At 40.9% G+C, this 21,512-nt stretch overlaps 3 protein-coding genes and 1 long non-coding RNA gene across 4 annotated transcripts in view; 3 read left to right on the top strand and 1 right to left on the bottom strand.

Moving 5' to 3' along the window:
- The window catches only part of LOC136426899 (uncharacterized), a 44,954-nt gene extending 38,353 nt beyond the window's left edge, over positions 1-6,601 (bottom strand). Inside the window, exons 1-7 of the mRNA XM_066415619.1 lie at positions 6,328-6,601; positions 4,043-4,196; positions 3,584-3,726; positions 2,487-2,597; positions 1,966-2,110; positions 1,435-1,580; positions 481-642 (exon numbers count right to left, since the gene is read on the bottom strand). Coding sequence (XP_066271716.1) covers positions 481-642; positions 1,435-1,580; positions 1,966-2,110; positions 2,487-2,597; positions 3,584-3,726; positions 4,043-4,196; positions 6,328-6,391 — 925 coding nt within the window. The 5' untranslated portion in view covers positions 6,392-6,601. The remainder of the gene's footprint in view (positions 1-480; positions 643-1,434; positions 1,581-1,965; positions 2,111-2,486; positions 2,598-3,583; positions 3,727-4,042; positions 4,197-6,327) is intronic.
- A 3,034-nt stretch (positions 6,602-9,635) lies between these two features.
- On the top strand, positions 9,636-13,072 carry LOC136427829 (uncharacterized). The gene is made up of 2 exons (XR_010754521.1): positions 9,636-10,027; positions 11,051-13,072. It is a non-coding gene; the product is annotated as an uncharacterized lncRNA (long non-coding RNA).
- Positions 13,073-13,922: 850 nt separating this feature from the next.
- On the top strand, positions 13,923-17,959 carry LOC136426898 (myosin-9-like). Its single transcript, XM_066415618.1, has 6 exons — positions 13,923-14,057; positions 14,962-15,109; positions 15,362-15,710; positions 15,986-16,171; positions 16,531-16,600; positions 16,877-17,959. Exons 1-6 carry the CDS (start codon positions 13,923-13,925, stop codon positions 16,901-16,903), a joined length of 915 nt encoding a protein of 304 aa, XP_066271715.1. The 3' UTR covers positions 16,904-17,959.
- A 126-nt stretch (positions 17,960-18,085) lies between these two features.
- LOC136427828 (uncharacterized) lies at positions 18,086-20,835 on the top strand. The gene is made up of 4 exons (XM_066417009.1): positions 18,086-18,201; positions 18,975-19,115; positions 19,492-19,645; positions 20,121-20,835. The coding sequence occupies exons 1-4, from the start codon at positions 18,195-18,197 to the stop codon at positions 20,194-20,196; spliced, it is 378 nt and encodes a 125-aa protein (XP_066273106.1). The 5' UTR covers positions 18,086-18,194; the 3' UTR covers positions 20,197-20,835.
- Positions 20,836-21,512: the final 677 nt, after the last annotated feature.

The following is a 21,512-nucleotide window of genomic DNA, read 5'->3' as shown; positions in this document are numbered from 1 at the left end:
GGGGGCAGTAAGATAAACTGTCACAAAGGTGCAGGAATATCAGACAGGAATAATGATGCTAGGAAAACAATTTTGCCACCTATTTAAAAACTTTAGGCTGTTATCATGACGAGTTGAAAAACTTATAATTCCATGTAGGCTGAAAAAAGTAAAATGTCACCAAATTGCACATAGTTGACAGTTAATGTTTATCACATGTAGATAAAAGAGAACAGTACAGTACAGTTAACAACTTACTGTATACATGTATCTAAATCTTTTTAGAAAAGACAGGTTATCAGATGATTTAAGTATCAGATAAATATGTCATGCCCACAGACAGATGCTGTCAAGTGGGTATTCCCGGGGCCAAACTATATGTATCATGACCCACTTCTTTTTGTTGTTGTTGTTTTCACGACCATGCACAGTTAAAAGCCAGAGAGGCTGAGGTAGCAAATGACTGTAAGAGACAAATACAAGAACATCAATAAGACTTACATCCAAAAACCTCATCGCCAAGGATTCCTGTCCCGTCAGCTCCTGCACAGCGGTCAGGCAGCTCATCGCTGAAGTCTCCACAGTTGTCCACCCCGTCACACATGGCCCACTTGGGAACACAGTTCAGGTTGTTACAGGTGTACTGGGATACAGACTCACAGGCTGGGGGAGGAGAAAACATACTTTAGTATGATACCAATGTGCTGGACATATATTCAAACGGTGAAAAATCTACTTCAACTTGTTATCTAGGACAAGCTAACAGGCTCATGGGATTAATAAAAACACACATTGTAATATGTTGTAAGAATCTTACTGATTGACATATTAAAATCCTCCCACACCATTATTGATGCATAGGGCGGTGCCCATCTCCGTTTCATCGCCTTGGGCCACACTTGTGGTGCAATCACTGTAGCAGGGGGCTAGTCCACTGGCAGTGAAGTGTGTTTAACTTCCATACTGTTTCAGAAGTATGTACCATTTTTATAAAGTCTTTGGTATGACTCAATGCGCCTCTTGTCCAGAAGTGCCCTAACCCGGGGCTTGAACCCGGGCCTTCTGATCCAAGTAATTTGAACCAGATGTGGTGAGAGGCAGAAAGCGCAGACCACTACACCACAGGGACACCCCTGATTGACATATAGGCTATCTGTATTCTGTGAATTCTGCATAGCCAGTATAACCGCCCTTTGGTGTAACACACCAGCTTCACAGGCATGCGGCTTGGCAGCAGCTGTTTATATTACACCGAACAACCTGTCACACCTAACTTTTGCACATCTAACCGCAAGCATTGTTTAAAGGGACTGGTACTGTATCTAGTGGGAATGCCCCTACAGCACTTATGAGGACAAAGGTGCTGGGACACATTATCTTCAGTTTGTAATTTGAAGTAAAGTTACAAGAACACTGTAGATACTGTACCACAAGAAAAGCTAACATTATACTTACTGAAGCTGGAGCTCAGGACCTTACACCAGACATCCAACTGTTGATTCCACTCATAGCTCCCATCATGATGGAGGCCGATCTTCCCACAGCCATCTCGTGTCTTGTGGACCGCGTGGGCCGTAGTCGCATCTTGGAGCCATCCATGCCTTAAAACATGAGGTAAACAGGTAATGCGTGACATTCATAAATGTGTGCTGAATTTGTACCACACTGCTATTACTTCTTTTGCAGTCAGATACTAACCAATTGTTAGACTGTTAGCTTACGAAACATAGGTAAATACAAATGTATACACATGACTGCTTTGTTATTAGAAAACATACTGAAACTCGTGAATAGCCTCACTCGGTTGTAACACTACATCAAAGACTTTTGTTAGCCCATATTGGTGTAGTTATTGGGCTGTTAAGTTTTATTGTATACCTCTATTTTGTAATAGTTGTTGCCATACATTATACTGTGTATGATTGTCGTGCAATAAAGTTCTTTTTTGTAAAAGGAATTTGTACACTTTAGTAGTCCCTCTCTTACCTGCAAATGTCCAATCCCTTGGCCCACTGTTCCGCTAAATCCTGCCAGCTTGCCAGACGCGCTCCCTCAGCCTGACAGGTCCGAGACGCGTTCCAGAAGTTCACGGAAGGGCCCGCCTTCAGGGCCGGGTACAGGAACACTCCACCTAAAGGTTAGGGAGGAACAATTAGTACCTATTGAAATATACATTAACTTCTAGGAAAATATCAGGGAAACAAAATCAAAACTGTAAGGAAGTTTCAACAATTATTACTACTAGTCACTCTCTGATGAACAATACAATTCAAAATTAAGCCAAAAACTTGGATTAGATTCACTGGAAGAAATGGCAGTAGTGGCACAAAACTGCAACCTCTGGAGAATTAACAGTTTGCAAAGTCCATCTATGCAACAGTTGGGGGAGGATCCAAGGTCTAAGGTTATAATGTAATGGGTATGATGTCTACAAGCTTATACAATAACTGTATTTGCATTGCTACACAAATCACAATTAGGTGGAAACAGATTAGTTCCTGACGTACCGCATTGCTGTTCGTCGCTGTTGTCTCCACAGTTGTTGACGCCATCACACCTCGCCCAGTGCGGAACACACAGGCCGTTTCCGCACGAGAACTGACCGACACTTCCGCACTCTAAGATATTGAAAACACACTGTTTATATTGGGTAACAAATCTACTCTTTGTACACAACGAAGTGTTCTATTCAACCAAAATTTGGGTATCTGTCTATCACCTTCCTCAGGGCAAAGAAACATTGGTTGAATAAAACATCTTATTTATTCAGTAACTTGCCAATCTCAGCTGATAAGATTATTCACGGACATATATGATATTACATCTTAAGCACGCAAAAATGATATAAAATGGAGTTTAGCACCTCCAGTGTCAGACCCAGACCTAAACGTAACTGCCACGCCCCCTTTTGTGACCTAATATATCACGTTATTTTATAGAAATTATAACTTTTTTTTGGCTGGAATGGCATGGATTTCAAATATAGTAGGTATCACTGACAATAAAATGAACACTTGAATCATGGACCATACAAATCTAATAAAAGTCGCTATTCATCTGGCTACATATCCTTTATACCTGCCTAATAAATCGAATCCGCATGCTCATGATATTCTTTATGCATGACATAGGATCACCTACAACGCCAAGTCCATGTCTCAAACGTACTTACATTACGATCGACTGGGAATACATCATCTAGCTGACAGATCCCGGTAGTTCTAATGACCTTAAAAGCCTGACACAGCGGTGAATTAACTCGTTTTCAACAGTGAAGAACAATTTTGTGACTTCTGGCAGCCATTTTGAATGGTAACCTTTGACCTGGACTGTAATCACATTCCGCTCTGATACCCTAGAACAGGTCACAGTTTGTCAGCCATCCATGTTAATTGCTGTCCGTGTACACTCATGCATACACATATGCATCTATTAGATTATAGTACATTCGCTAAGTATAAGTAGTTCGTAGTTGTTGGTATCATGGTATTATGAATATTCCATGTTATTTGCCATACATTGCACCTGATGCAGTTGTTGTGCAATAAACTTCGCCTTTTCATTTCGAGTGATGTTGTTTCTCTTCTTTGTGTCGAGGACTTACCGACTTGACGCCCCACGTAGCACCAGACGCCGAAGGTTCCTCCTTGCTCCCGGGGGTAGACCCGACTGACCCCGACTGCCGAGCATCCATCTCGGGCCGAGCGGATCGGCTGGGACACGGTTCCATCGTTCAGCCAAGCGTATCTACGGGGTGTGAAGGAGTTAAGAACGTTTAAGGTAAAAGCAGCTAAATTTGTGTTTAAATCACAAGGAAGAAATGACATGAAATATTTCTTTTTCTGAACTTCAGCTGATCCCAGAAGTCTGTTAAAGTTAGAAGAAAGGACCTATAATGCTATGAATATTAATAAAGAGTTTGATAAATGGGTGTGAAAGGGGGCAACATGTATGGTGGTCGACGAAAATTTGAAACCTAGAAAAAGCGCATTATAGTTAGGTCTTCAGAAATAAATTAACCGATCGACTAACAAGAAAAACAACCAAATTTAGCATTCCTTACTTGCAGAGATCCAGTCCTATATTCCATGTGTCCCTGACGTTCTGCCAGCATGCCGTTTCTGCCCATGCGCCGTACGTCCGGGTGCAGTACCCCCGGGCTGTGTACAGGGTGACCCCGGGGCTTCCCAGCGGGGTTTCAGCCAGGAAAACAGATCCTAGGAGGAGATGAACGAATGAATGAATGAATGAATGGGAACAGATCCTAGGACGAGATGCACGAATGAATGACTGACCAAATGAATGAATGAATTAACTATGAATGAATGAACTATGAATGAACGAATGAATGAATGAACACTTTTATACAATGTATCCAAAAAATAGAATGTGCAATGAAATCATAATTTTGATGCCCTTAGTATGGTGTGCAATTTGGGTTAAATGTCATATAGATCAAAGCGTAGTGTGTCTGCAACCCTTTTTCGAGATCTTCAATGGTGTGGCATAGTTTATTTGATTTCTCATTCCTTTGACTTACTTGATACCAGTTTCCACCTCCACTTAAAAAAAACAAACTCAAAGATAAAAGTCAACCCTACCCTACCCATCCTGTATGTAACCATTATAGTCCAAGGCCTCCAAATATGGAAAAGCGATTAGTATGTGGGTTTTATCTAATGACTGTATTAAGTGAATCACAGTACTTGAAAAGCTACCGAACCCACGCCGCCACTCCTAGTGTTGTGGTTAGGATAGTCATAACGCCATGACATCACAAGGAAACCTCTTTAAACAAAAACTAGTCCAAAACCTGAAAAGGTGGCAAAACTTCAACTGCTTAAAGACTTTTAAATTGTTACCGCCGGTAGAACGATAGAGAACAATGCTGCTTTGATCGAGACTAGATAGACTACCTATTGATAGTGGTGTGCTATGCTATCATTGGATGTGAGATTCTTTTGTGTTCCCTATGATTAATAATGACAGTTCTTCGGTTGCTCCAAGCTATCTCAAGTTGTCATTGATCCTTTGTTTGGCTATGGAAATGTTTTTCTCTTTTTCAGAAGACTATCCTCTTCAATGTCCCCAAACCGCCATGATATATTACTAAAATGCATTGGTATACAGAGACAAGAGCGCATCCCTTATAAGGAATATCTACACCAGTGGTTGTTGGTGTATATGTGTATACCAGCTGGGTCGTTGGCAGCCGGCCAAGACGAACCTTGAAAGACGTCGGACCGGTGCAGTGCCGACCTGTCATTTCAACGATCGGAGATTAGGAACAAACCACAGGCTTGTCTGGGTGGTGTCAATTACATTCGACTGTTCTCGGATTTGTTTCTCAAAACAACAAATTTTCCTCGCAACGAATCCAATAGGAATCGTTTTTGTAAAAAGATCTGATTCTGTAATAGTGAAGCCACCGCTATATCATTAGATACTTATGATTAGACAAATCGCATTTTCATGGTGCATTCTTCAGGATAGCCAATTTTTCTGGTTGTGTTTGGAAATGAAGATTAATGAGATTACTCTACGTATTGTCATCTATGTCAATATTTGTCCTGTCGTTCCAATACATGTTTTGGGTTTATGCTATGAAAATAATGTGGCCGTTTTTATCATTCGGCTTAAACTTCATATTCTCCGCATGAACACCCTCAAAAACCATATATTTTAGGCCTACATTATAGACCGTTCTTACAGAGAACTTCTCAATGACGGAGGGTACCTTAAATTGTAATAAGATGACATAGAGGATGAGGCTTTTGGGAATTTCGGGGAACAGCGGCACGTGTTCTCTTGAAGGTGTCAATCATTCAGTTAGCTATCAAGCCGTGATACGGTCTAATTCAGGAACAGACACAGTTTGTGACCGTCTTCAAGCGGCATTGACTTCATAAGTACCCCGGCGAAGTAGAGGCCGTTGGGCTGGGAGCGGACCAAAGCTAGCAAGGCCGAACTCCAGGCTACTTTTTTTAAAGAAGATCTACTTAAGAAACCTTTTTGTCTTCAATATACGATTTTTTTTTTAAATTCTAACGGGAAAGCATTCGTTGTTCGGCTGAATCTTGGGATCTTGATATTCAATATAACATTAACGAAGTTAACGTAAACTGTCCAGTTAGTCGGATCTTAAGGTCTTACGCCCCCCTCCCGTCGCGATCAGAAAACTGTTTGTCCTTCGCATAGCTATCATCCAGAAAACACAATTAAGACATTCAAAACTTTGCACTTTGTTGGAGGCAGCTACGAGTCCCACCACTAAATAGTCTTTCAGCATTTCCAATATCATCCAGGATACGTGTGGTAAAGATTTAAAAGTAAATTTACAAACATTACCTCTGTTGAGAGCCTCCCCAAAAGAGCATAGGAGTAAAACTCCCAAGGCGACTTTCCAAGTCATTTTCGCCGTCCTCAGCCCTCTTTAGTATATCTAGTAATTTGCAGAGCTGTTCGAAGTTGTAGTCGCTGTGCCGCAAGTCTAGTGAAATATGACGATTAGAAAGGCTCGCTCCCCCAGCTGTATTTGAAAGCTTCCTGTCGTTCCTATACGCCCCGGAATTTGATGTAACAATCCAGGTATGCCGAGACAGTGGGCAGAAAATGGGAGGGGACTAGCGAGCTGGTGGCCCGGCTATTGTTCGCGCATTATGGTGAGTCAAGTGCGAATTACCCTGAGGCAGGCTAGCCTACAATTGGAGACGAAAGCAGCCCGGGGTGACCTAAGTGAATGTGGCCATGTGGAAAGTGTTTGAAATCTAGGTACTATTTTTTTCGACAATAGTTCTAGAGAATCCTGCCGACCGTGGTATGATATTTAGATGAGAGGAACAGTACGAAATATGCAGTAGAAAGGATAGATACGACTGTTAACTTATTGTGAAAGTGTCATTTGATACGGCAATCGTGTCGTCGATGATTCAGAGCCAGTAGGTGAAAGTGTTGTTATAAATCAATGCAATACAACATTTCAAATGTGAGGCAATCATTCGCTCTGGCCGGACTCCACATTAAAAGAGACACTCTAGTAGACAATTACGGTGTCTGCTGGTCGGTGTCAAAAGGTGACACGTGTTGAAACAGCCTCAGCCGGTTTAACAGTAAAAGACCTTGGCGTAATAAGAGGGCATTTTTGCACCCCATGGGGAGCATCTCATATTCTTGTTTTTATAGCTAAAGAAACCACATTATCTAAAGAATTGTGCAGCTTCCTACTGTAAATTATATCAACTTTCAAAAGTCCATGTACAGGACACGAAAGTAGACCAATAATGCTTACAGATCTAAGTACCCAATTCCTGGGCAGCGTTTTTAACTTCCACATCAGTTCAATATGGGCCCAAACTACTCCTTATTGTTGTTAATACCCGATATGATTCAGCGTGTTTCCACTGAACTATTTGCGTGAAGAAAATTGCCCATGGGAATGATGATTCTTTTTTTCGAATCCCCATGAACGTAAGTGATACATCTAATTAGTAGCAGGTCCCCCAGGGATTACCTGAGTCACTTCACTTCTGTAACGCACCCAGAACGTGTTCAACAGCCCGGAAAGGTCATGGGACCGGGACGGTGTTTGTACGTGATACGTTCTTCGATTCTTACAGTAGATGCACACATTCTAGTTCTATTTAGGCATTCATTGTACTTTCGTATGTATGTTTTGACACTATCGACTCTACTAGGTCCATTCACGGTGCATTGCTGTAGATCAATTGTAGTACTGATAAGGTTTTATGAATGGCACCATGTATGGCAATGTGCGGTAATGTTTGTGTGACGTTGGAGTGGGGGCGGTCCCACACCTGTGGGTTTGGATGCGGTGCTCCACTCCCGTGTTTACGTATGGGAAATCCGGTGGAAACACGACAAAGGGCATCCTGCTTTCTTTTTATTGCCACGGCCATATAAATGCATTATCTTTACACAAAGGCACGCCTGAATATAATATTTTAAAGCACTTTGATTCTTAAGACATATATAGAACTGAAGGGACGAAAGTGGATGATATTTGGGACACGGGATACCTGCCCTGTATTTGAACTCGCTCCCAACCGGTGGGTTTGGATGCGGTGCTCCACTCCCTTGTTTACGTATGGGAAATCCGGTGGAAAAACACAACAAAGGGCATCCTGATTTCTTTTTAATTAATAGCACCAACAAATAATGACATCATTTTCACATAATGGCACGCCTGAATAAAATCTTTAGAATTACTAGTACTTTAATTCTTAAGACTGAAGGGACGAAAGTGGATGACATTTTGGACATGAGATACCTGCCCTGTCCACAATGCACAGTATTTGACATCGCTCCCAACCGTTAGTCAGGGCCCAATTGACAACAGAAGATATCTAGAACAGTGTTACACAGTCAGCCTTGCCAGGGAAGGTGAAATTGCCCTTGTGGACTAGACCCTTTATGGCCTGTTATACATTCAAGAATCTGTTCACTCCGGTAGATTCTCCTATCTATTCACCACGGGTGTCTGGTTGCGTTTGGCCATAAGCTGTGTCAGTTTGATTTATTCTTATTTATCTATCAAAACACATGAACTCTTAAACAGCTGTAGGTTATAGCACTTATATTATATCAGGTGATTGACTAAATGATTAAACATACTCCCCTCCAACCAGTATGTTCTACATGGAAGGTTCGAATAGGTAAATGATCACTAATGAGTTTAGACAGACCAATGATCATAAATCATATCTCCTCTTACATATTTACCATTAAGAAGAAACGAGAAGTCGAATCCATGTAGTTTATAATCTCTGTAGTAATTTGACAATGTATATACGTTTACTATTCTTTTGTTGTGACCTGTACTTACCCCAGTGGGTATATGTGTACAATAAAGGTCTTCATTCATTCATTCATTAAACACATGTCTACAATGAACTCTCGACCGAGCTATGGGGACACGGGCCATTACGATGATTGTCTGCACGAATCCCGAGCACGCGTGTTTGTCGTCTTCTTTTAGACACGAAACATAATATCTAGCCGGACCTACCGCCAGGGCCATTAGAACTGGCGACTACGTCACAGCATGATGCATGGGTCGGTACAGACAAATCTGGCAGCCGGTGGAAACCATTAACAATTAATAATCATAACGACATAAATCAGCAATTAATGTAAGGTATATTTCTTTCATAATGTGGCTACATCAAATTCCAGGTTTTAGAAATTACTTGTGACCTGGTATAGATTTCCAAATGGTTTCTTTATCGTAGGGGCTACATCAAGAGACTTTACCGATGAAAAGAATTAGGCGGTAAAGAGTAGACGAAAAGTAGTACTGTCCATGTCTTTAGCTAAGCCCTCGCTGCTTCTACGCCCATTTTCTATTGTCTCGCATCGTAGAGAATCTGGACACATGTCAATAGATGATGTAAGTGTATGGTGGACAAGGTGTCCCCACCCACAGAGCGTAAGCTAAACCCGATGAGGGGTAAAGATGATAGAAACGCACACTACCACCTCTCTATAGTATCATTTAGCTCTATACTCAGCTTCTACACAGCAATTTTAAGATGCTGTCGAAAACCGAATACGCCAGAGACATTGGTATTCCTTTGCACCGGGAATTGTAACTGATACCCAAACACAAACAATTATGAATTCCTAGCTATATGATACAGATAGCAGCCACCAGCGGAACAAGGCCAGTGCAGCGGTTGTTCTTGTACCGAGTGGTTCGGGTACCGTGAGCTTCAGGAGACAGGAACTCCAGCATCTTCGAGAAGAGAATCTTCACCATCTAACGAAGAGGGAGCCTAGCATCTTAAGACATCATGACTGTCATCACCAGCTTCTCGTCGGGAGGAGACGAAAAACATGTCAAGCATAACTACAACTACGACTGCACCTTCGCCGGTGGGAAGGAGCGGAGGAAGTACTTCACCAGGCAGTTCTTCTGCATCTTCCCTCCGGTCTACCCGACGGGATCGCTGTTCCAGCCGCCCAGCGTGTTCAACAGCGGCTCCTGGAGTGTCCGCCTGAAGCTCAACAGGCAACCATCGCTGCGCCAACGGTACACATTGGTGTTCTTATTTTTACTCAAACTTTATGCGGGCATCAATTCTATGGTGAGATACGGAAATAAAGAAAATTCACAAATTTTTGCTAGTGAATGTAAAGTTGCTGCCACAAGAAGAGGCGATGTTAAGGATTACAGTAACGGTATCATAGATGAAAACGTGCTGCCCTAAAGTTAGTGTTTGTCTAGCAAGAGTATGGTTGCTGCATGCATTAGAGGAAAGTACATGTAGGTTTTACAGCTAAATATCAGATCATCTTGCCACATGTCGGTGACTGTTGGTGCACGTACAGCGTGGTCTGAGCAGGACAGATGTTTCATTTAGCTTGCATTACAGTTTTTACGGCCTTTGTTTTCAAACATTATGAAAAAAATAACCCTGAGAAAAGAAACATCTGTTATTATGTCGGCAAGGCAGACGCTACGAAACATCTGTCAGCTTTAACTTTTAACTCCGAATTCCTTGTCGTCATATCTAAGCTCTTACTTGTTCATTACAAATTGTTCACAGACTGTATCACACTAGCACTGCCTATCATATCCGTATTCAATACGCGTTGATGTGGAGACACGTGCGATAGTATACCTGACATCTTCATTGTCAGCAAAGGATAACTTTGCTTATCAATTGGAGGTAAAATTTACCGTATCTGGAGTGATGACAATCCGTTAAAAGTGGCATTCACCAAACCAGCCCTAGGCCATCAACCTTCGTCTCCGATTCCCCTGCCAGCTATTCTTGGCGGACATGCCGTGTTTGTTGTTGTACGACAGCCATATTGTCCCATGTTCAAGTCTGCAAGTCAGCTTCCACGCGTTCTAGATATTTTAAGCCGACTATTTTCACAGTTCAGCAAATCAGGCATCTCATGAGCATATGCACCGTACTACTTATGTCATGACACCGCGATATCATTATACCATATCATCTATTGACCTGGGGGCGGTAAGCTATAGCTTAATTACTGCTTTGTATCCGCCAGACCTAATAATGATGATGCATTTTTTTTTCTGCAGGAGGACCCCCATCTTCCTCCGGAACTACACCCAGCCCGCCTCTGGATTCACCGTCCGCTAGACACACAAACGGACGACTAAAATGCCGGAAGACGTCAACGAAGAAACAAGCAAATAAGAAACAAAGTCTTACTTAAGTTAGAGACCCGGCGGAATCGTCGCGTATGAACCTATTTTGAGGTCTATCTGTCATCATGTAAGTTAAATCGTTTAAGAACATAAGGGTCACGCCCCACATTCGTCAGTGTTATTCTTGTCTATGACCCCATGCCAGCCTCTGTGAGTATGGTATCAATGTGACCTGCTACCGATTGGCACGACTTCTGCTTGTAACAGCTCCGTTTGTGAACGGTTGTGCAATGTTGCTGACCATACGTCACCAGGATTCATAATGGCAAATTGCACAGATTAAAAGTAAAGATATGAGTCAATTTACTCCCCGTCATAAGCATTGCATAAAACGCACATTACTTTCAAAATTTCTTCCCCAGCGTTCATGAGAGATTGGGCTATGTTTGAAAAATTAGCAATGATAAATGTTTGATCACGAATTTGCAATTATCATACGCTCAACGACTTACACGTACTTAGCCATATGCCAGAAGCCGCCACTTCGGCGGATTAGACGGGTCAAGAGTTAAACTATTAACGTTGATATTACATTGCAACAAAACGTGAAAGGATGCTGCATTAGCCAGCCACATATCGATATCAAATATCGTTGAATATTTTACGGATCAGTCCCAAAGTATATTCTTCAAAATATAATATCCTGTTTCAGGATGTCTCGAAAATCGTAAATTTTTTAGATGAGCATTTCCTTTTCAGAAGAGTTGTCAACAAAGCTTCGTGTGAAAGGACCTTTCCACTTGTAAACATTACAGCGATACAAAAGTGCGGCGTGTTTTGAATTTCTGACATTTTATGCCGGGGTGTGAGGTCTGGATCACGGCGAGAGAGCAAGTGGTGCACGCTATGATCTACATGCTCCAGCCATAAAACAGTGGGAAACCTTGCCTTGATAAATCAAGGTTTATATCCTATGCCCTACAAAAATATCTTGACCTTAGCACATTCAGTGTGTTTTCTTTTTAACACTCTGTAACAGTCATGGATCAATACGGCGTGACTCTTTATGTGTCTCTCCTTCATCAAATGTGTTGTTGTGTTTTGGCATGTTTATGTTTTTATTTGTCCATGTTTTGTACAGTGTAAAAATGTTCATGATGTCCGTATAAAACTGTGATAGATTTTAGTCTGTAGGTATTAGAGTGCCCATGAGACCCTCCACAACTTTCCTCGATAGAGACTAAACCCATCGACTTGACGAGAACAACACCATCTCAGTTTGTCTGTTCTGTGGAGTCAATAGCCTGACAATTTCCACGCATCTACAGAACTAAGAGATATAAGCGTCATCAACTGAGATCGAAAACCCGAACCACTTGGTACTGTCACTATCTCTAGTCGAGGAAAGGCTGCCATCCCTGTAAAAATATGCCAACTTGGTAACATCTGTAGAAAAGAAGACACTCTACGGCGAAGGGCGTACTTAAGACGATGTCTGAGTATGCATATATCAGGTGGAAAGACGGTGGTTTCACATGTTTTACATGTATATAAATTAAGGAGAACAGAGTTCTTTGACATCAAACTCATCCACAGATCGGGAGGAGGCTTACAAAGCATCTACGAAATATATTTTGAATATATTTGATGATTGGTTGAATTGTGGACTTGATGTCAAAACGTGCTATTCATATGCTGTGAGGATACTGAGATCTCGCGATAGAAGACGAGATGTTGCCTCAGTAATGTTGAAATTGTTCAGATGGTTATGTTGTAACAGTAGAGATGTTTGGGATGATAATCTTGAGTTTGGGGAAGGCAGCGAGGAGGGAGGGTCTCCTCTATTGGTCTGCACAAAAAAAAAACAGACCTTAGAGAAAATGGGATCACTGTCTTGTCTTATATTCTGTTAACTATGTGTTTATATATGTCAGAAATAAACGCTTAAAACAACTTTCTTGTTGGCTGTGATTTTAGCGGGTGTCAAAGGGTAGCTTTTAGAATATGAAAATGCTATATTGATTATATCATTTGTCAAACGGATAAAGAATATGTGTGATTGCTGTTTTTCTCGTGGTGATATTACAATACAAATTTGGCCCCATTACTATTATGTTAAGTCGTTCTATGAAGTATTTTAAACAATTAAACAAAGACGGCGCTTCGCGCCATTTTTTGTACCGACAGTTGACCCACTTGTTTCCCGGACCTCTGCTTGAGGTGGTCTTTATGTTTATGCAAACTAACCATTGAAAGATATAAGTGGATTTTTAGAATACTTGTGATGCCCTTCACAGCATGAGAGTGCTTATGTGATAACAACGGACAGAATAACTTCTGACGTTCCCCTGGCAACATGTAACTAGTGGAATTCTGATCTTTCATTTGTAAGGCGAAGCAGTTCTTTGGTTGCTTGCTGGAAATTATTTGGTAATTTCATATCTGTCCACGATATTCACAGCCGCCTAACTTACGCATGTCCGGTCTGCTATGTAACATTGGGATGGTACAGAGAGTTTAAATTTGTAGTGTGCTGGAAGTGAAGAGAAATCCTACCATCATTTTAAGGTACACATTTCTATATGATTCTTGTTTCTTACAGTTCTGTGTTTTCCTTGTGGTTACAGAGTTTTTCTGTTGTCAATTCAGGGAAGAGATGAAATATGTTTGTCATAAACCGTAAAGCATAGTTATGCAATTGTCAAAACAGACAGAGTTTTTGACTGTATTAGAAAAGAAAATCCTCTGATCAGTGATCAATAGTGTGTACTATATTGTATACCCTTGTTCCCTTTGGTTAGGGATGGCCCAGGCGCATGTCAGAAGGATTGATGATAACTTCCAGCTGCTCCTGTACGAACTGGAGTTGAGCCCCAGGTTCTACCGGCTCCTCCAGGCCAAGAAAATCTTTTCTTCTGAGCAGATCAAACGTGTTAAGGTAGGTCATGAGGGAGTTGTAAGCAATCTTTACATCCTCATAGGCTTCAGAATTCCTACGACATGTAACGATACAGCATGTGAGTAGGTATTTCATGTCTTGATAGACTGGGCTAACGCTTAAGATTTGTACGATATCGTTTAAGAAGTCCAAGTAGAATTTCGCTTGGTACAGTTTTGAAAACCACTTCAGGATTAAAATAAATATCGGGTCTTAACTAAAGAATTGCTGGTCGTATATCATGATTCAAGTGCGCAAGAGTGCCATGTGTCAAGTGGTGCTCAGCGTAACATGAGATCTAAGGTAGGAAAAGAGTATGAACCAGCCACTGTAACGTTGAAACTCTGTGCCACATGTAACGTTAGTGATCACCGTCGCGATCGTTGATTTTGGTGCTTAATTGAGTATTGGGTATTGATTTATTGCACAAAGCATATGACAGCCTAACGGCTGAATTGCACGCTCATTTACATAATATTACTGCAACACTTAAAACAATAAACTGTAAACATCAAAACACTAACATTACTCTATAGTACGCAACAAATTTAAAATCGCTCTAGGCGTAGTTTTACTTACTACGAAGATGTAATAATTATGAAAACGTATCATATAGGATAAAAATTACATTTCCGTTAATGAAATCGGCTCATATCCCTCATATTCTCATATCTGCCTAGACTCTACCAGGCTCCACAGGTCGCTGGAAAGAGTAGAAATTGGCCGAATACTGACAGATAACATGCCAGAGGAGTTAGCCGATCGGGGAGTACAGTCGTCTCAAACTGTACTCCCCGGTCACCTAATTCCACTGGATTATTACTTGTATATTTGGCTCATTTCTATTCTTTCCAGCGACCTGTGGAGCCTGGTATAGGCTAACATCTCTGCTCACATCATGCAGGCTGAGTCCACCACCAGCCGGCGGAAGGCGAGGTTATTGACCCTGCTGAGGCAGCAGGACCGGGATGTAGTGGGCAGGTTTTGTGACGTACTTGTGGACACGGACCAGAGAGCACTGGAGAGGCTACTACGGGACAAGCAACATCAATGTTAGAAGAGATCATTTACACGTTTCCCCTGTATAAACTGTTACGTTAAATCGTTTCGCCACACACAAAAAGCTTTCTGGTTAATGCGTGTAGTTTTCCGCTGTTGACTTACTGTTATACGAAATAAATGCAGTCGTTAAACATCGATTTCTGAGAAACAAAATTTGGACAATTGCTTTCGATAATGATGTTGTTCAACGCTTTGTCTGAAATGAACTAACTGTACGCGATTTGTTTTTCTTTCCATATCAGCAAAGAAACATCCCGTCCTCTCCCTGTCGGTGGACCAAGACAGCCATCGTCTTGAGACGGGACAAAGACAAAAATTAAAGACGAAGGCAAAGAAACTGACGGGAGAGATTGAGACGGGTCTGGAGGATGAAAACTTCGTCCTAGAGCGGTTAGTGGGAGGGATGTTGAGGACACGGGCACAGGCTCTGGAGGAGAAGCTTCTACAGGACAAGATCAGGAGTAAGAAGAAAGCCCTGGAGAAAAATATGCTCAAGGAATTACAGGCGAAGGTACAAGCCCTCGAAAAGGAACTCAACGACTTCAGAGAGGCACAACAGGTGACTTATGAAGAGAAAGAAAACGCCATTAGGTAAGGAACTGGCAATTTTGTACACAAACTTTTCAAGATTTGTATTTTCTTCATATATCATGTATGATTTCATCATTTCATCATGTGTTTTGTATTCTATGGCCAGTGGTCACTGACTGACCACATAACGAAATGAATGGAACTGGTTAACGCGTAGTTCTGAAATGTATGAGCTATGGGCACCAGCTTCTAACGTAGCCTATTACAAATGTCATTGTCACACGTGGCTTTAAAGCGCCTCTTAGTAATATTATCAACCTCCTGGTACCCTCCAGAGAGAGGGATCTTGCCATCACAAGGATCTTGGAGTTGGAGAAGGCGCTTGAAGAGGTGGTCCAGGAGCGGGACTTTATGAGGAGGGAACGGGACGCTGCTGTGAGGGCTGAGTGGCTGGCGACTCTGGAGAAGACACAGATGATGAGAGCTAGGGAGGACGGCGTGACAGGACGGGTGGCATTAAAGTAGGTGCTGTAGGCTGTCGAGGGGAGTGATGCCGCTTGAAAATATATATGGCAGAAGAGGAAACTGGAAAGTATTGTGTTGTTTGGGTATTAATTAACAACGTGTTAGAGGAAAGAAGTTTGCTTCGACCTAAATGATTGTAAATCTGAATTCATTAGATACTTCCCTTGATCATGGCTAACTACTACCCCTGATGAAACTGTCTTAGAAGAGTAAGCCAAAGTAAACTGTCAGATTTACAAAGTTAATTAGTGTTCAATAGACTTGAATATATTCACATCAAAGTTATCAGAACATTCATGTCCGCAAACAGATAATTCACTTCGAATGAAGATGGGCTTCATCCTTTTCTTTTCAGAGAAACACAAGGGGCGCCCCCAGGAGGAATACCCAAGAAGCGCACCCAACGAATAAAGATGAAACCTGCGGTATGCACATTACGTGCCAGTTGGTATTCATGACGTCGTGTTTAGTTGACCCTCCCATTTTTAATCAAAGTTTTATTCCATGTTAAGTTATACACAGGCGTTTGACTGAAGTGTTTATTCCACCGACGTTTCAGTGACTGTCTGTCGCCTTTCTCAGGGCAATCCTGACTGGTGGAATGAAACACTTGGCTGTGTACAAAATTTATTTTTATTCAGTAACCTACCAACCTGATGAGACTATTCACGATTGATTTGTGACTGTTTTTCATTCCCCAGGCTCTTCGCGCACTACTGCAGAGATGATCGCTGACGATGAGGCTGATTAACATGACAAACTTCTCAAACAAAAACACCTCAACACTTTCATATATGGTGGTCATGGTTGTAGCCGAGTACTAAACTAAAATATTCCAAATGAATGTTCTTCTACAGTATCAGAATGGCTTAGACCAAGGAGGTTTTATATAAAACCTCCTTGATTAGATATACACGCGAACATTACCATATATTACCGTTGTAGGAATTCAGTATTATTTCATCGACTGTTGTCAATCAGACATATATATGAACCTTAGCGCTAAAACAACATTCTACTTCACTCAAAATATTGTTTGCTACATACTATTAGACAAAGTGTTTGATAACGGTGTGTGCTTTGAGTAATAGAAGCCAATCATATATGTGCTACCAACGATTCTTTTCAAACCATCGCGTATAATGTGAAAAAAAAGTTGTAATACAGTTTCTTAGGTCCATCAGGATGAATATGCTGCGCTTTTCATTATATCTAGACCATAGATGCAGTACTTAACATTCGTATGGAAATTCTGATATGTTTCACTGGAAGTTGCTTTCAACAGATCTAGAGTCTTTTCAACAGATGCTTATATACAGTCAACAAAGACTCAACCTTCTGGGCAACCTACGGAACCTTTTAGCCCCCGTACTTGATATTGATATTTTGTCTGATCAAGCCTTCATTTATTTGTTATTAAGAGGCTCATCCTTTGTTTCGTATGGTTTCAATTGTAACATTTTAGGCTTGACTCAGCACTATATTGCGACAAGCAAACGTTTTAAAACTTAGTTCAGGTATGTTGATATATTCACTGTTTGTTAGTTTGTTTGTATAGGACGACCCAATTGCTGTTTCTTATTGTTATTGTACTTGTCTATGTAGTTGTAATTTCTATTTCCAGAGGTGATGTTTGATATTAGCTATAGCTAGAGTCCATCACCTCTGTGTCCTGTATATTCTTCTGTTGCTTAAAAAAAACACACAAAAAAAACAGATGCTTGCATCTACATGAAATGCGGTAGCGAGCCTGAACTGTGGGGGAGTACATGAAACACTCTAACTGAATGGAATACAAAGGTTGCCACCCAAGCAGTTCAATATTCATTCCATCTAAGTTAATGCCGAGCAGTGCCGAGCTAAGTATCCATTGGTTTGTCGTTCATTACTGCATCACATGTGACGACTGGCTTGCAAACGCAAGTTTTAAGATAGGTCTTAGATACGCCAAGTTACAGTACGTCCCCACGATAACGTCACAGGTCATAGCAATCAAAGTCATCAGCGGATTCCAGCAAGATGGCGGGTAAGGCTTTGACTTTTCGTACTGTCGGTTAGGTTCTCTCACTTTCTGCACTGACGCTGGTTATGAAACGATTTTTCCTATGACGTAACGATTCATATGGTCGAATGGCACCGTGGGTATTGATCACACAGCCAGCGTGAGAATTACACACACTTTTGTTGCCTGAAAAATGCTGTAGTATTACCTTACAACTTACATAGACCTACTCGCTAGTAGCCAATGTCTAACAACTACAACCTGGATCATGTTTAGGGTGAATTGTATTATACTTTTTGAATGACAGTGTAACTTTTAGCCTGGTCGCTGTTGCAATATACCAGTGCAGAATATTACTCCCTTGCCTGGGCGTTGTCTTCTCCTTCGCATATCACTCAGCCGTTTGGAAATAATTGGGCCCGTGCAGCATGTAGCAGCATGTTAATGAGATGGTGTGTTCATGACATTCCTCCCACAATTTGAGTGACCTTATTGGGGTGAAAAAGGTCAATATTTTGTAATACGTGCTTCAAATCCAAGAGAGAAACAAAGGATCAAATGATGAAGGTTGACTTTTTTTACCACTCCTAACACCTGTCTGAATTTCCACTGTTGAATGCTAGTACATCAATAACAAGTACACGTATGTGTTATGCCAGAAACCGTAGCATTGAAGCAAGCACACTCTTTCAAACATCACCGTGAGATATAGTATGTGCGACATATGTACCCTTGAGATTCCCAAACTAATTTTTGAATTCCAAAGTGACTCCAGTTTTGCCCTTCCACATCTGCAGACTTCAAGGCTCAGATCGAATCAAACAACAAGGCTGTGATGGACTGTTTCAAGGCCAACGACATGCAGGGTCTGTCTGAGCTGTACGCGGAGGACTGCAAACTTCTGCCGCCTGGAATGGAGACTCTACACGGCCGCCAAGGTGGAGCTGTAGATTATATTATGTCATACCTGGGCCGCGAAAACGTTGGACACGGGTGTTCGCGGACCGGATGATAAAATCGTGCTACTAGAAGTCAAAATCTTACCGCGGAGTCCGTGACCTTTCATACTACAGTCATCATGCCAAAACCTATAAAATGATTATGGCAGAATCGTTTATTGTTGATTATTTGCACATAAAAAACAAGTACATTTTGCTGCAAACAGTAAGGGACATCATGCAGGAGAAACCTGAAACCTCCAAGAGTTTCCTCTTAATTGCGATTGATTACTTGATGATAGCTGATCATTTTAACATGTATACATATTACTTGTGACCTTGTACTTATGACTTTGCCCAATTCTACCGTATGCAGGCGTGGTGAAAGCTTTGTCCGCTCTTTGGGAGGAGGGTGCTCGCTCCCTGGAGATGGTTACCGAGGAGCTGGAACAGTTGGGAGGGGACGCGGCTTATGAGCGGAGCGCCTACACTGTCAAGAAGGCGGACGGCAGTGTTATGGATGTGGGCAAGTAAGTCTGGAGATATCATATTATATCATATATCATATATCATATATCATATATCATATATCATATACCACATACCATATACCATATACCATATACCATATATCATATATCATATATCATATATCATATATCATATATCATATATCATATATCATATATCATATATCATATAGCATATATCATATATCATATATCATATATCATATATCATATATCATATATCATATATCATATATCATATATCATATATCATATATCATATATCATATTATATTTAAAGTGGAGTATGTCAACACAGGGTCTGTTTTTCTTCATTCGTGGGTTTATGAAGTTAAGAAAACTTCCGATGCCAGGCGAAATAAGTATGAAATGTTTAGAACCACACGTTTCTTTTCGTGCTTACAAAAAATCATGCCCTACATTTGTAATGGATCAATTAAGTTTAATCTTGGGCCATATTCCAACGTTTGTTTAGGTTCGTTGTCATCTGGAAGAAGATTGGTGGATCATGGCAGTTGTACATTGACGTCAACAACTCCAACAAAGCCTGAGAGGCCATCTTCCAACATCCGGGCCGCAGCACCCGATGATTGCAACCCTGAAAACACGAAAACACACCGACCGGCCTGATGGATCAAACCAGCAGCTAGATGCTTCCTAATTTCACTCGTCTATAAACATAGAATAGTCACACTATGTCATGCCATGCTGTGACTAAGCGAAGCTTAAATTTAGGAGTTTACAGTAATTATAAGCTCTACAAAGAGATGAAGATCTCTGTATGCTAACAAGTACTTTGCTAGAATTGCAACACTGCGTATCAGTATACACTGCATGTAAGCCAAAGACAGTACTAAAACTTGCGTATATCCTAATCAAATGAGGGGAATGCAAATGAAAGTGCCGATGGAAAAAGAATAATGGTTGCAATGTTTCAGACGCAGTTGGCTGTCCATATGTATCAATATTCTGGTTAATAATCATCATGATATTGAATAGACAATAAGTTACGCAATGAATGAATGAATAAAAGGAAGGAATCGAAGTTGAACGAGTTTCGAAAAGTAGGAATTTTTGACCAGTAGGTGCAGTTGCAAGTTTGCATTTACTCGTGTATGATTAAGGATGCGTAGTTAATAATGGTATAGCAAGCTATTATTAAAGGTCACTGCTTCAGCATTTTTATCTCACATTTTTGCTGGTTGTGTTAGGGTTTCTTCTTCTTTAATATCTTGATATTGTTAAAAGGTACTATATTCAAAACTTAGTTTATGAGCTTTGATGACAACATGACCTCAATAGTTGATAAGTTGATATATATATATATATATATATATATATATATATATATATATATATATTTATATAATATATATAATATATATAAGCCCAAAGTATCTTCAAAATTGTTGCCACGCGATGAAATTGTCAGTACGGTTGGACTACAAGCAAACTAAAAGGGAGCCTGTAACTATATACAGGTATATAAGGAACCATCCCGGCGTACAATTATGAATACTTCTTCAACACAATTACTGTGCAGTTTGGATGTAAGGATGTTAAGTGAATGAGTAAGCATTGAGGATAAGTACAAACAAGCCTACCTCTGTCCATGTGGATGGGTGATGATACGCTCTACTGGTCATGCCCATTGGTCGGATCGCTCAGTTTTCTTAGTCAAATTGTGTTTTCAAAGTACATTGTCATATTCTGGTATGACCACAGTTGGTCTTGGATAGTTCTCTTCCTAACTTCAAAATTATTTCAAGTCTCGTATCCTTTCACTATTCTAAGACGGCGTATGACTTTGAGTTTCATATTTCGGTGTCTCATCTTCAGGATTGACCTTTCTTGCGCTATTTCTTCC

The sequence above is a fragment of the Branchiostoma lanceolatum genome, chromosome 2, assembly GCF_035083965.1.
Source record: "Branchiostoma lanceolatum isolate klBraLanc5 chromosome 2, klBraLanc5.hap2, whole genome shotgun sequence".
Lineage (NCBI taxonomy): Eukaryota > Metazoa > Chordata > Leptocardii > Amphioxiformes > Branchiostomatidae > Branchiostoma > Branchiostoma lanceolatum.
Note: the sequence above shows the minus strand (reverse complement) of the source record. Positions and strands in the feature narration are given on the sequence as shown.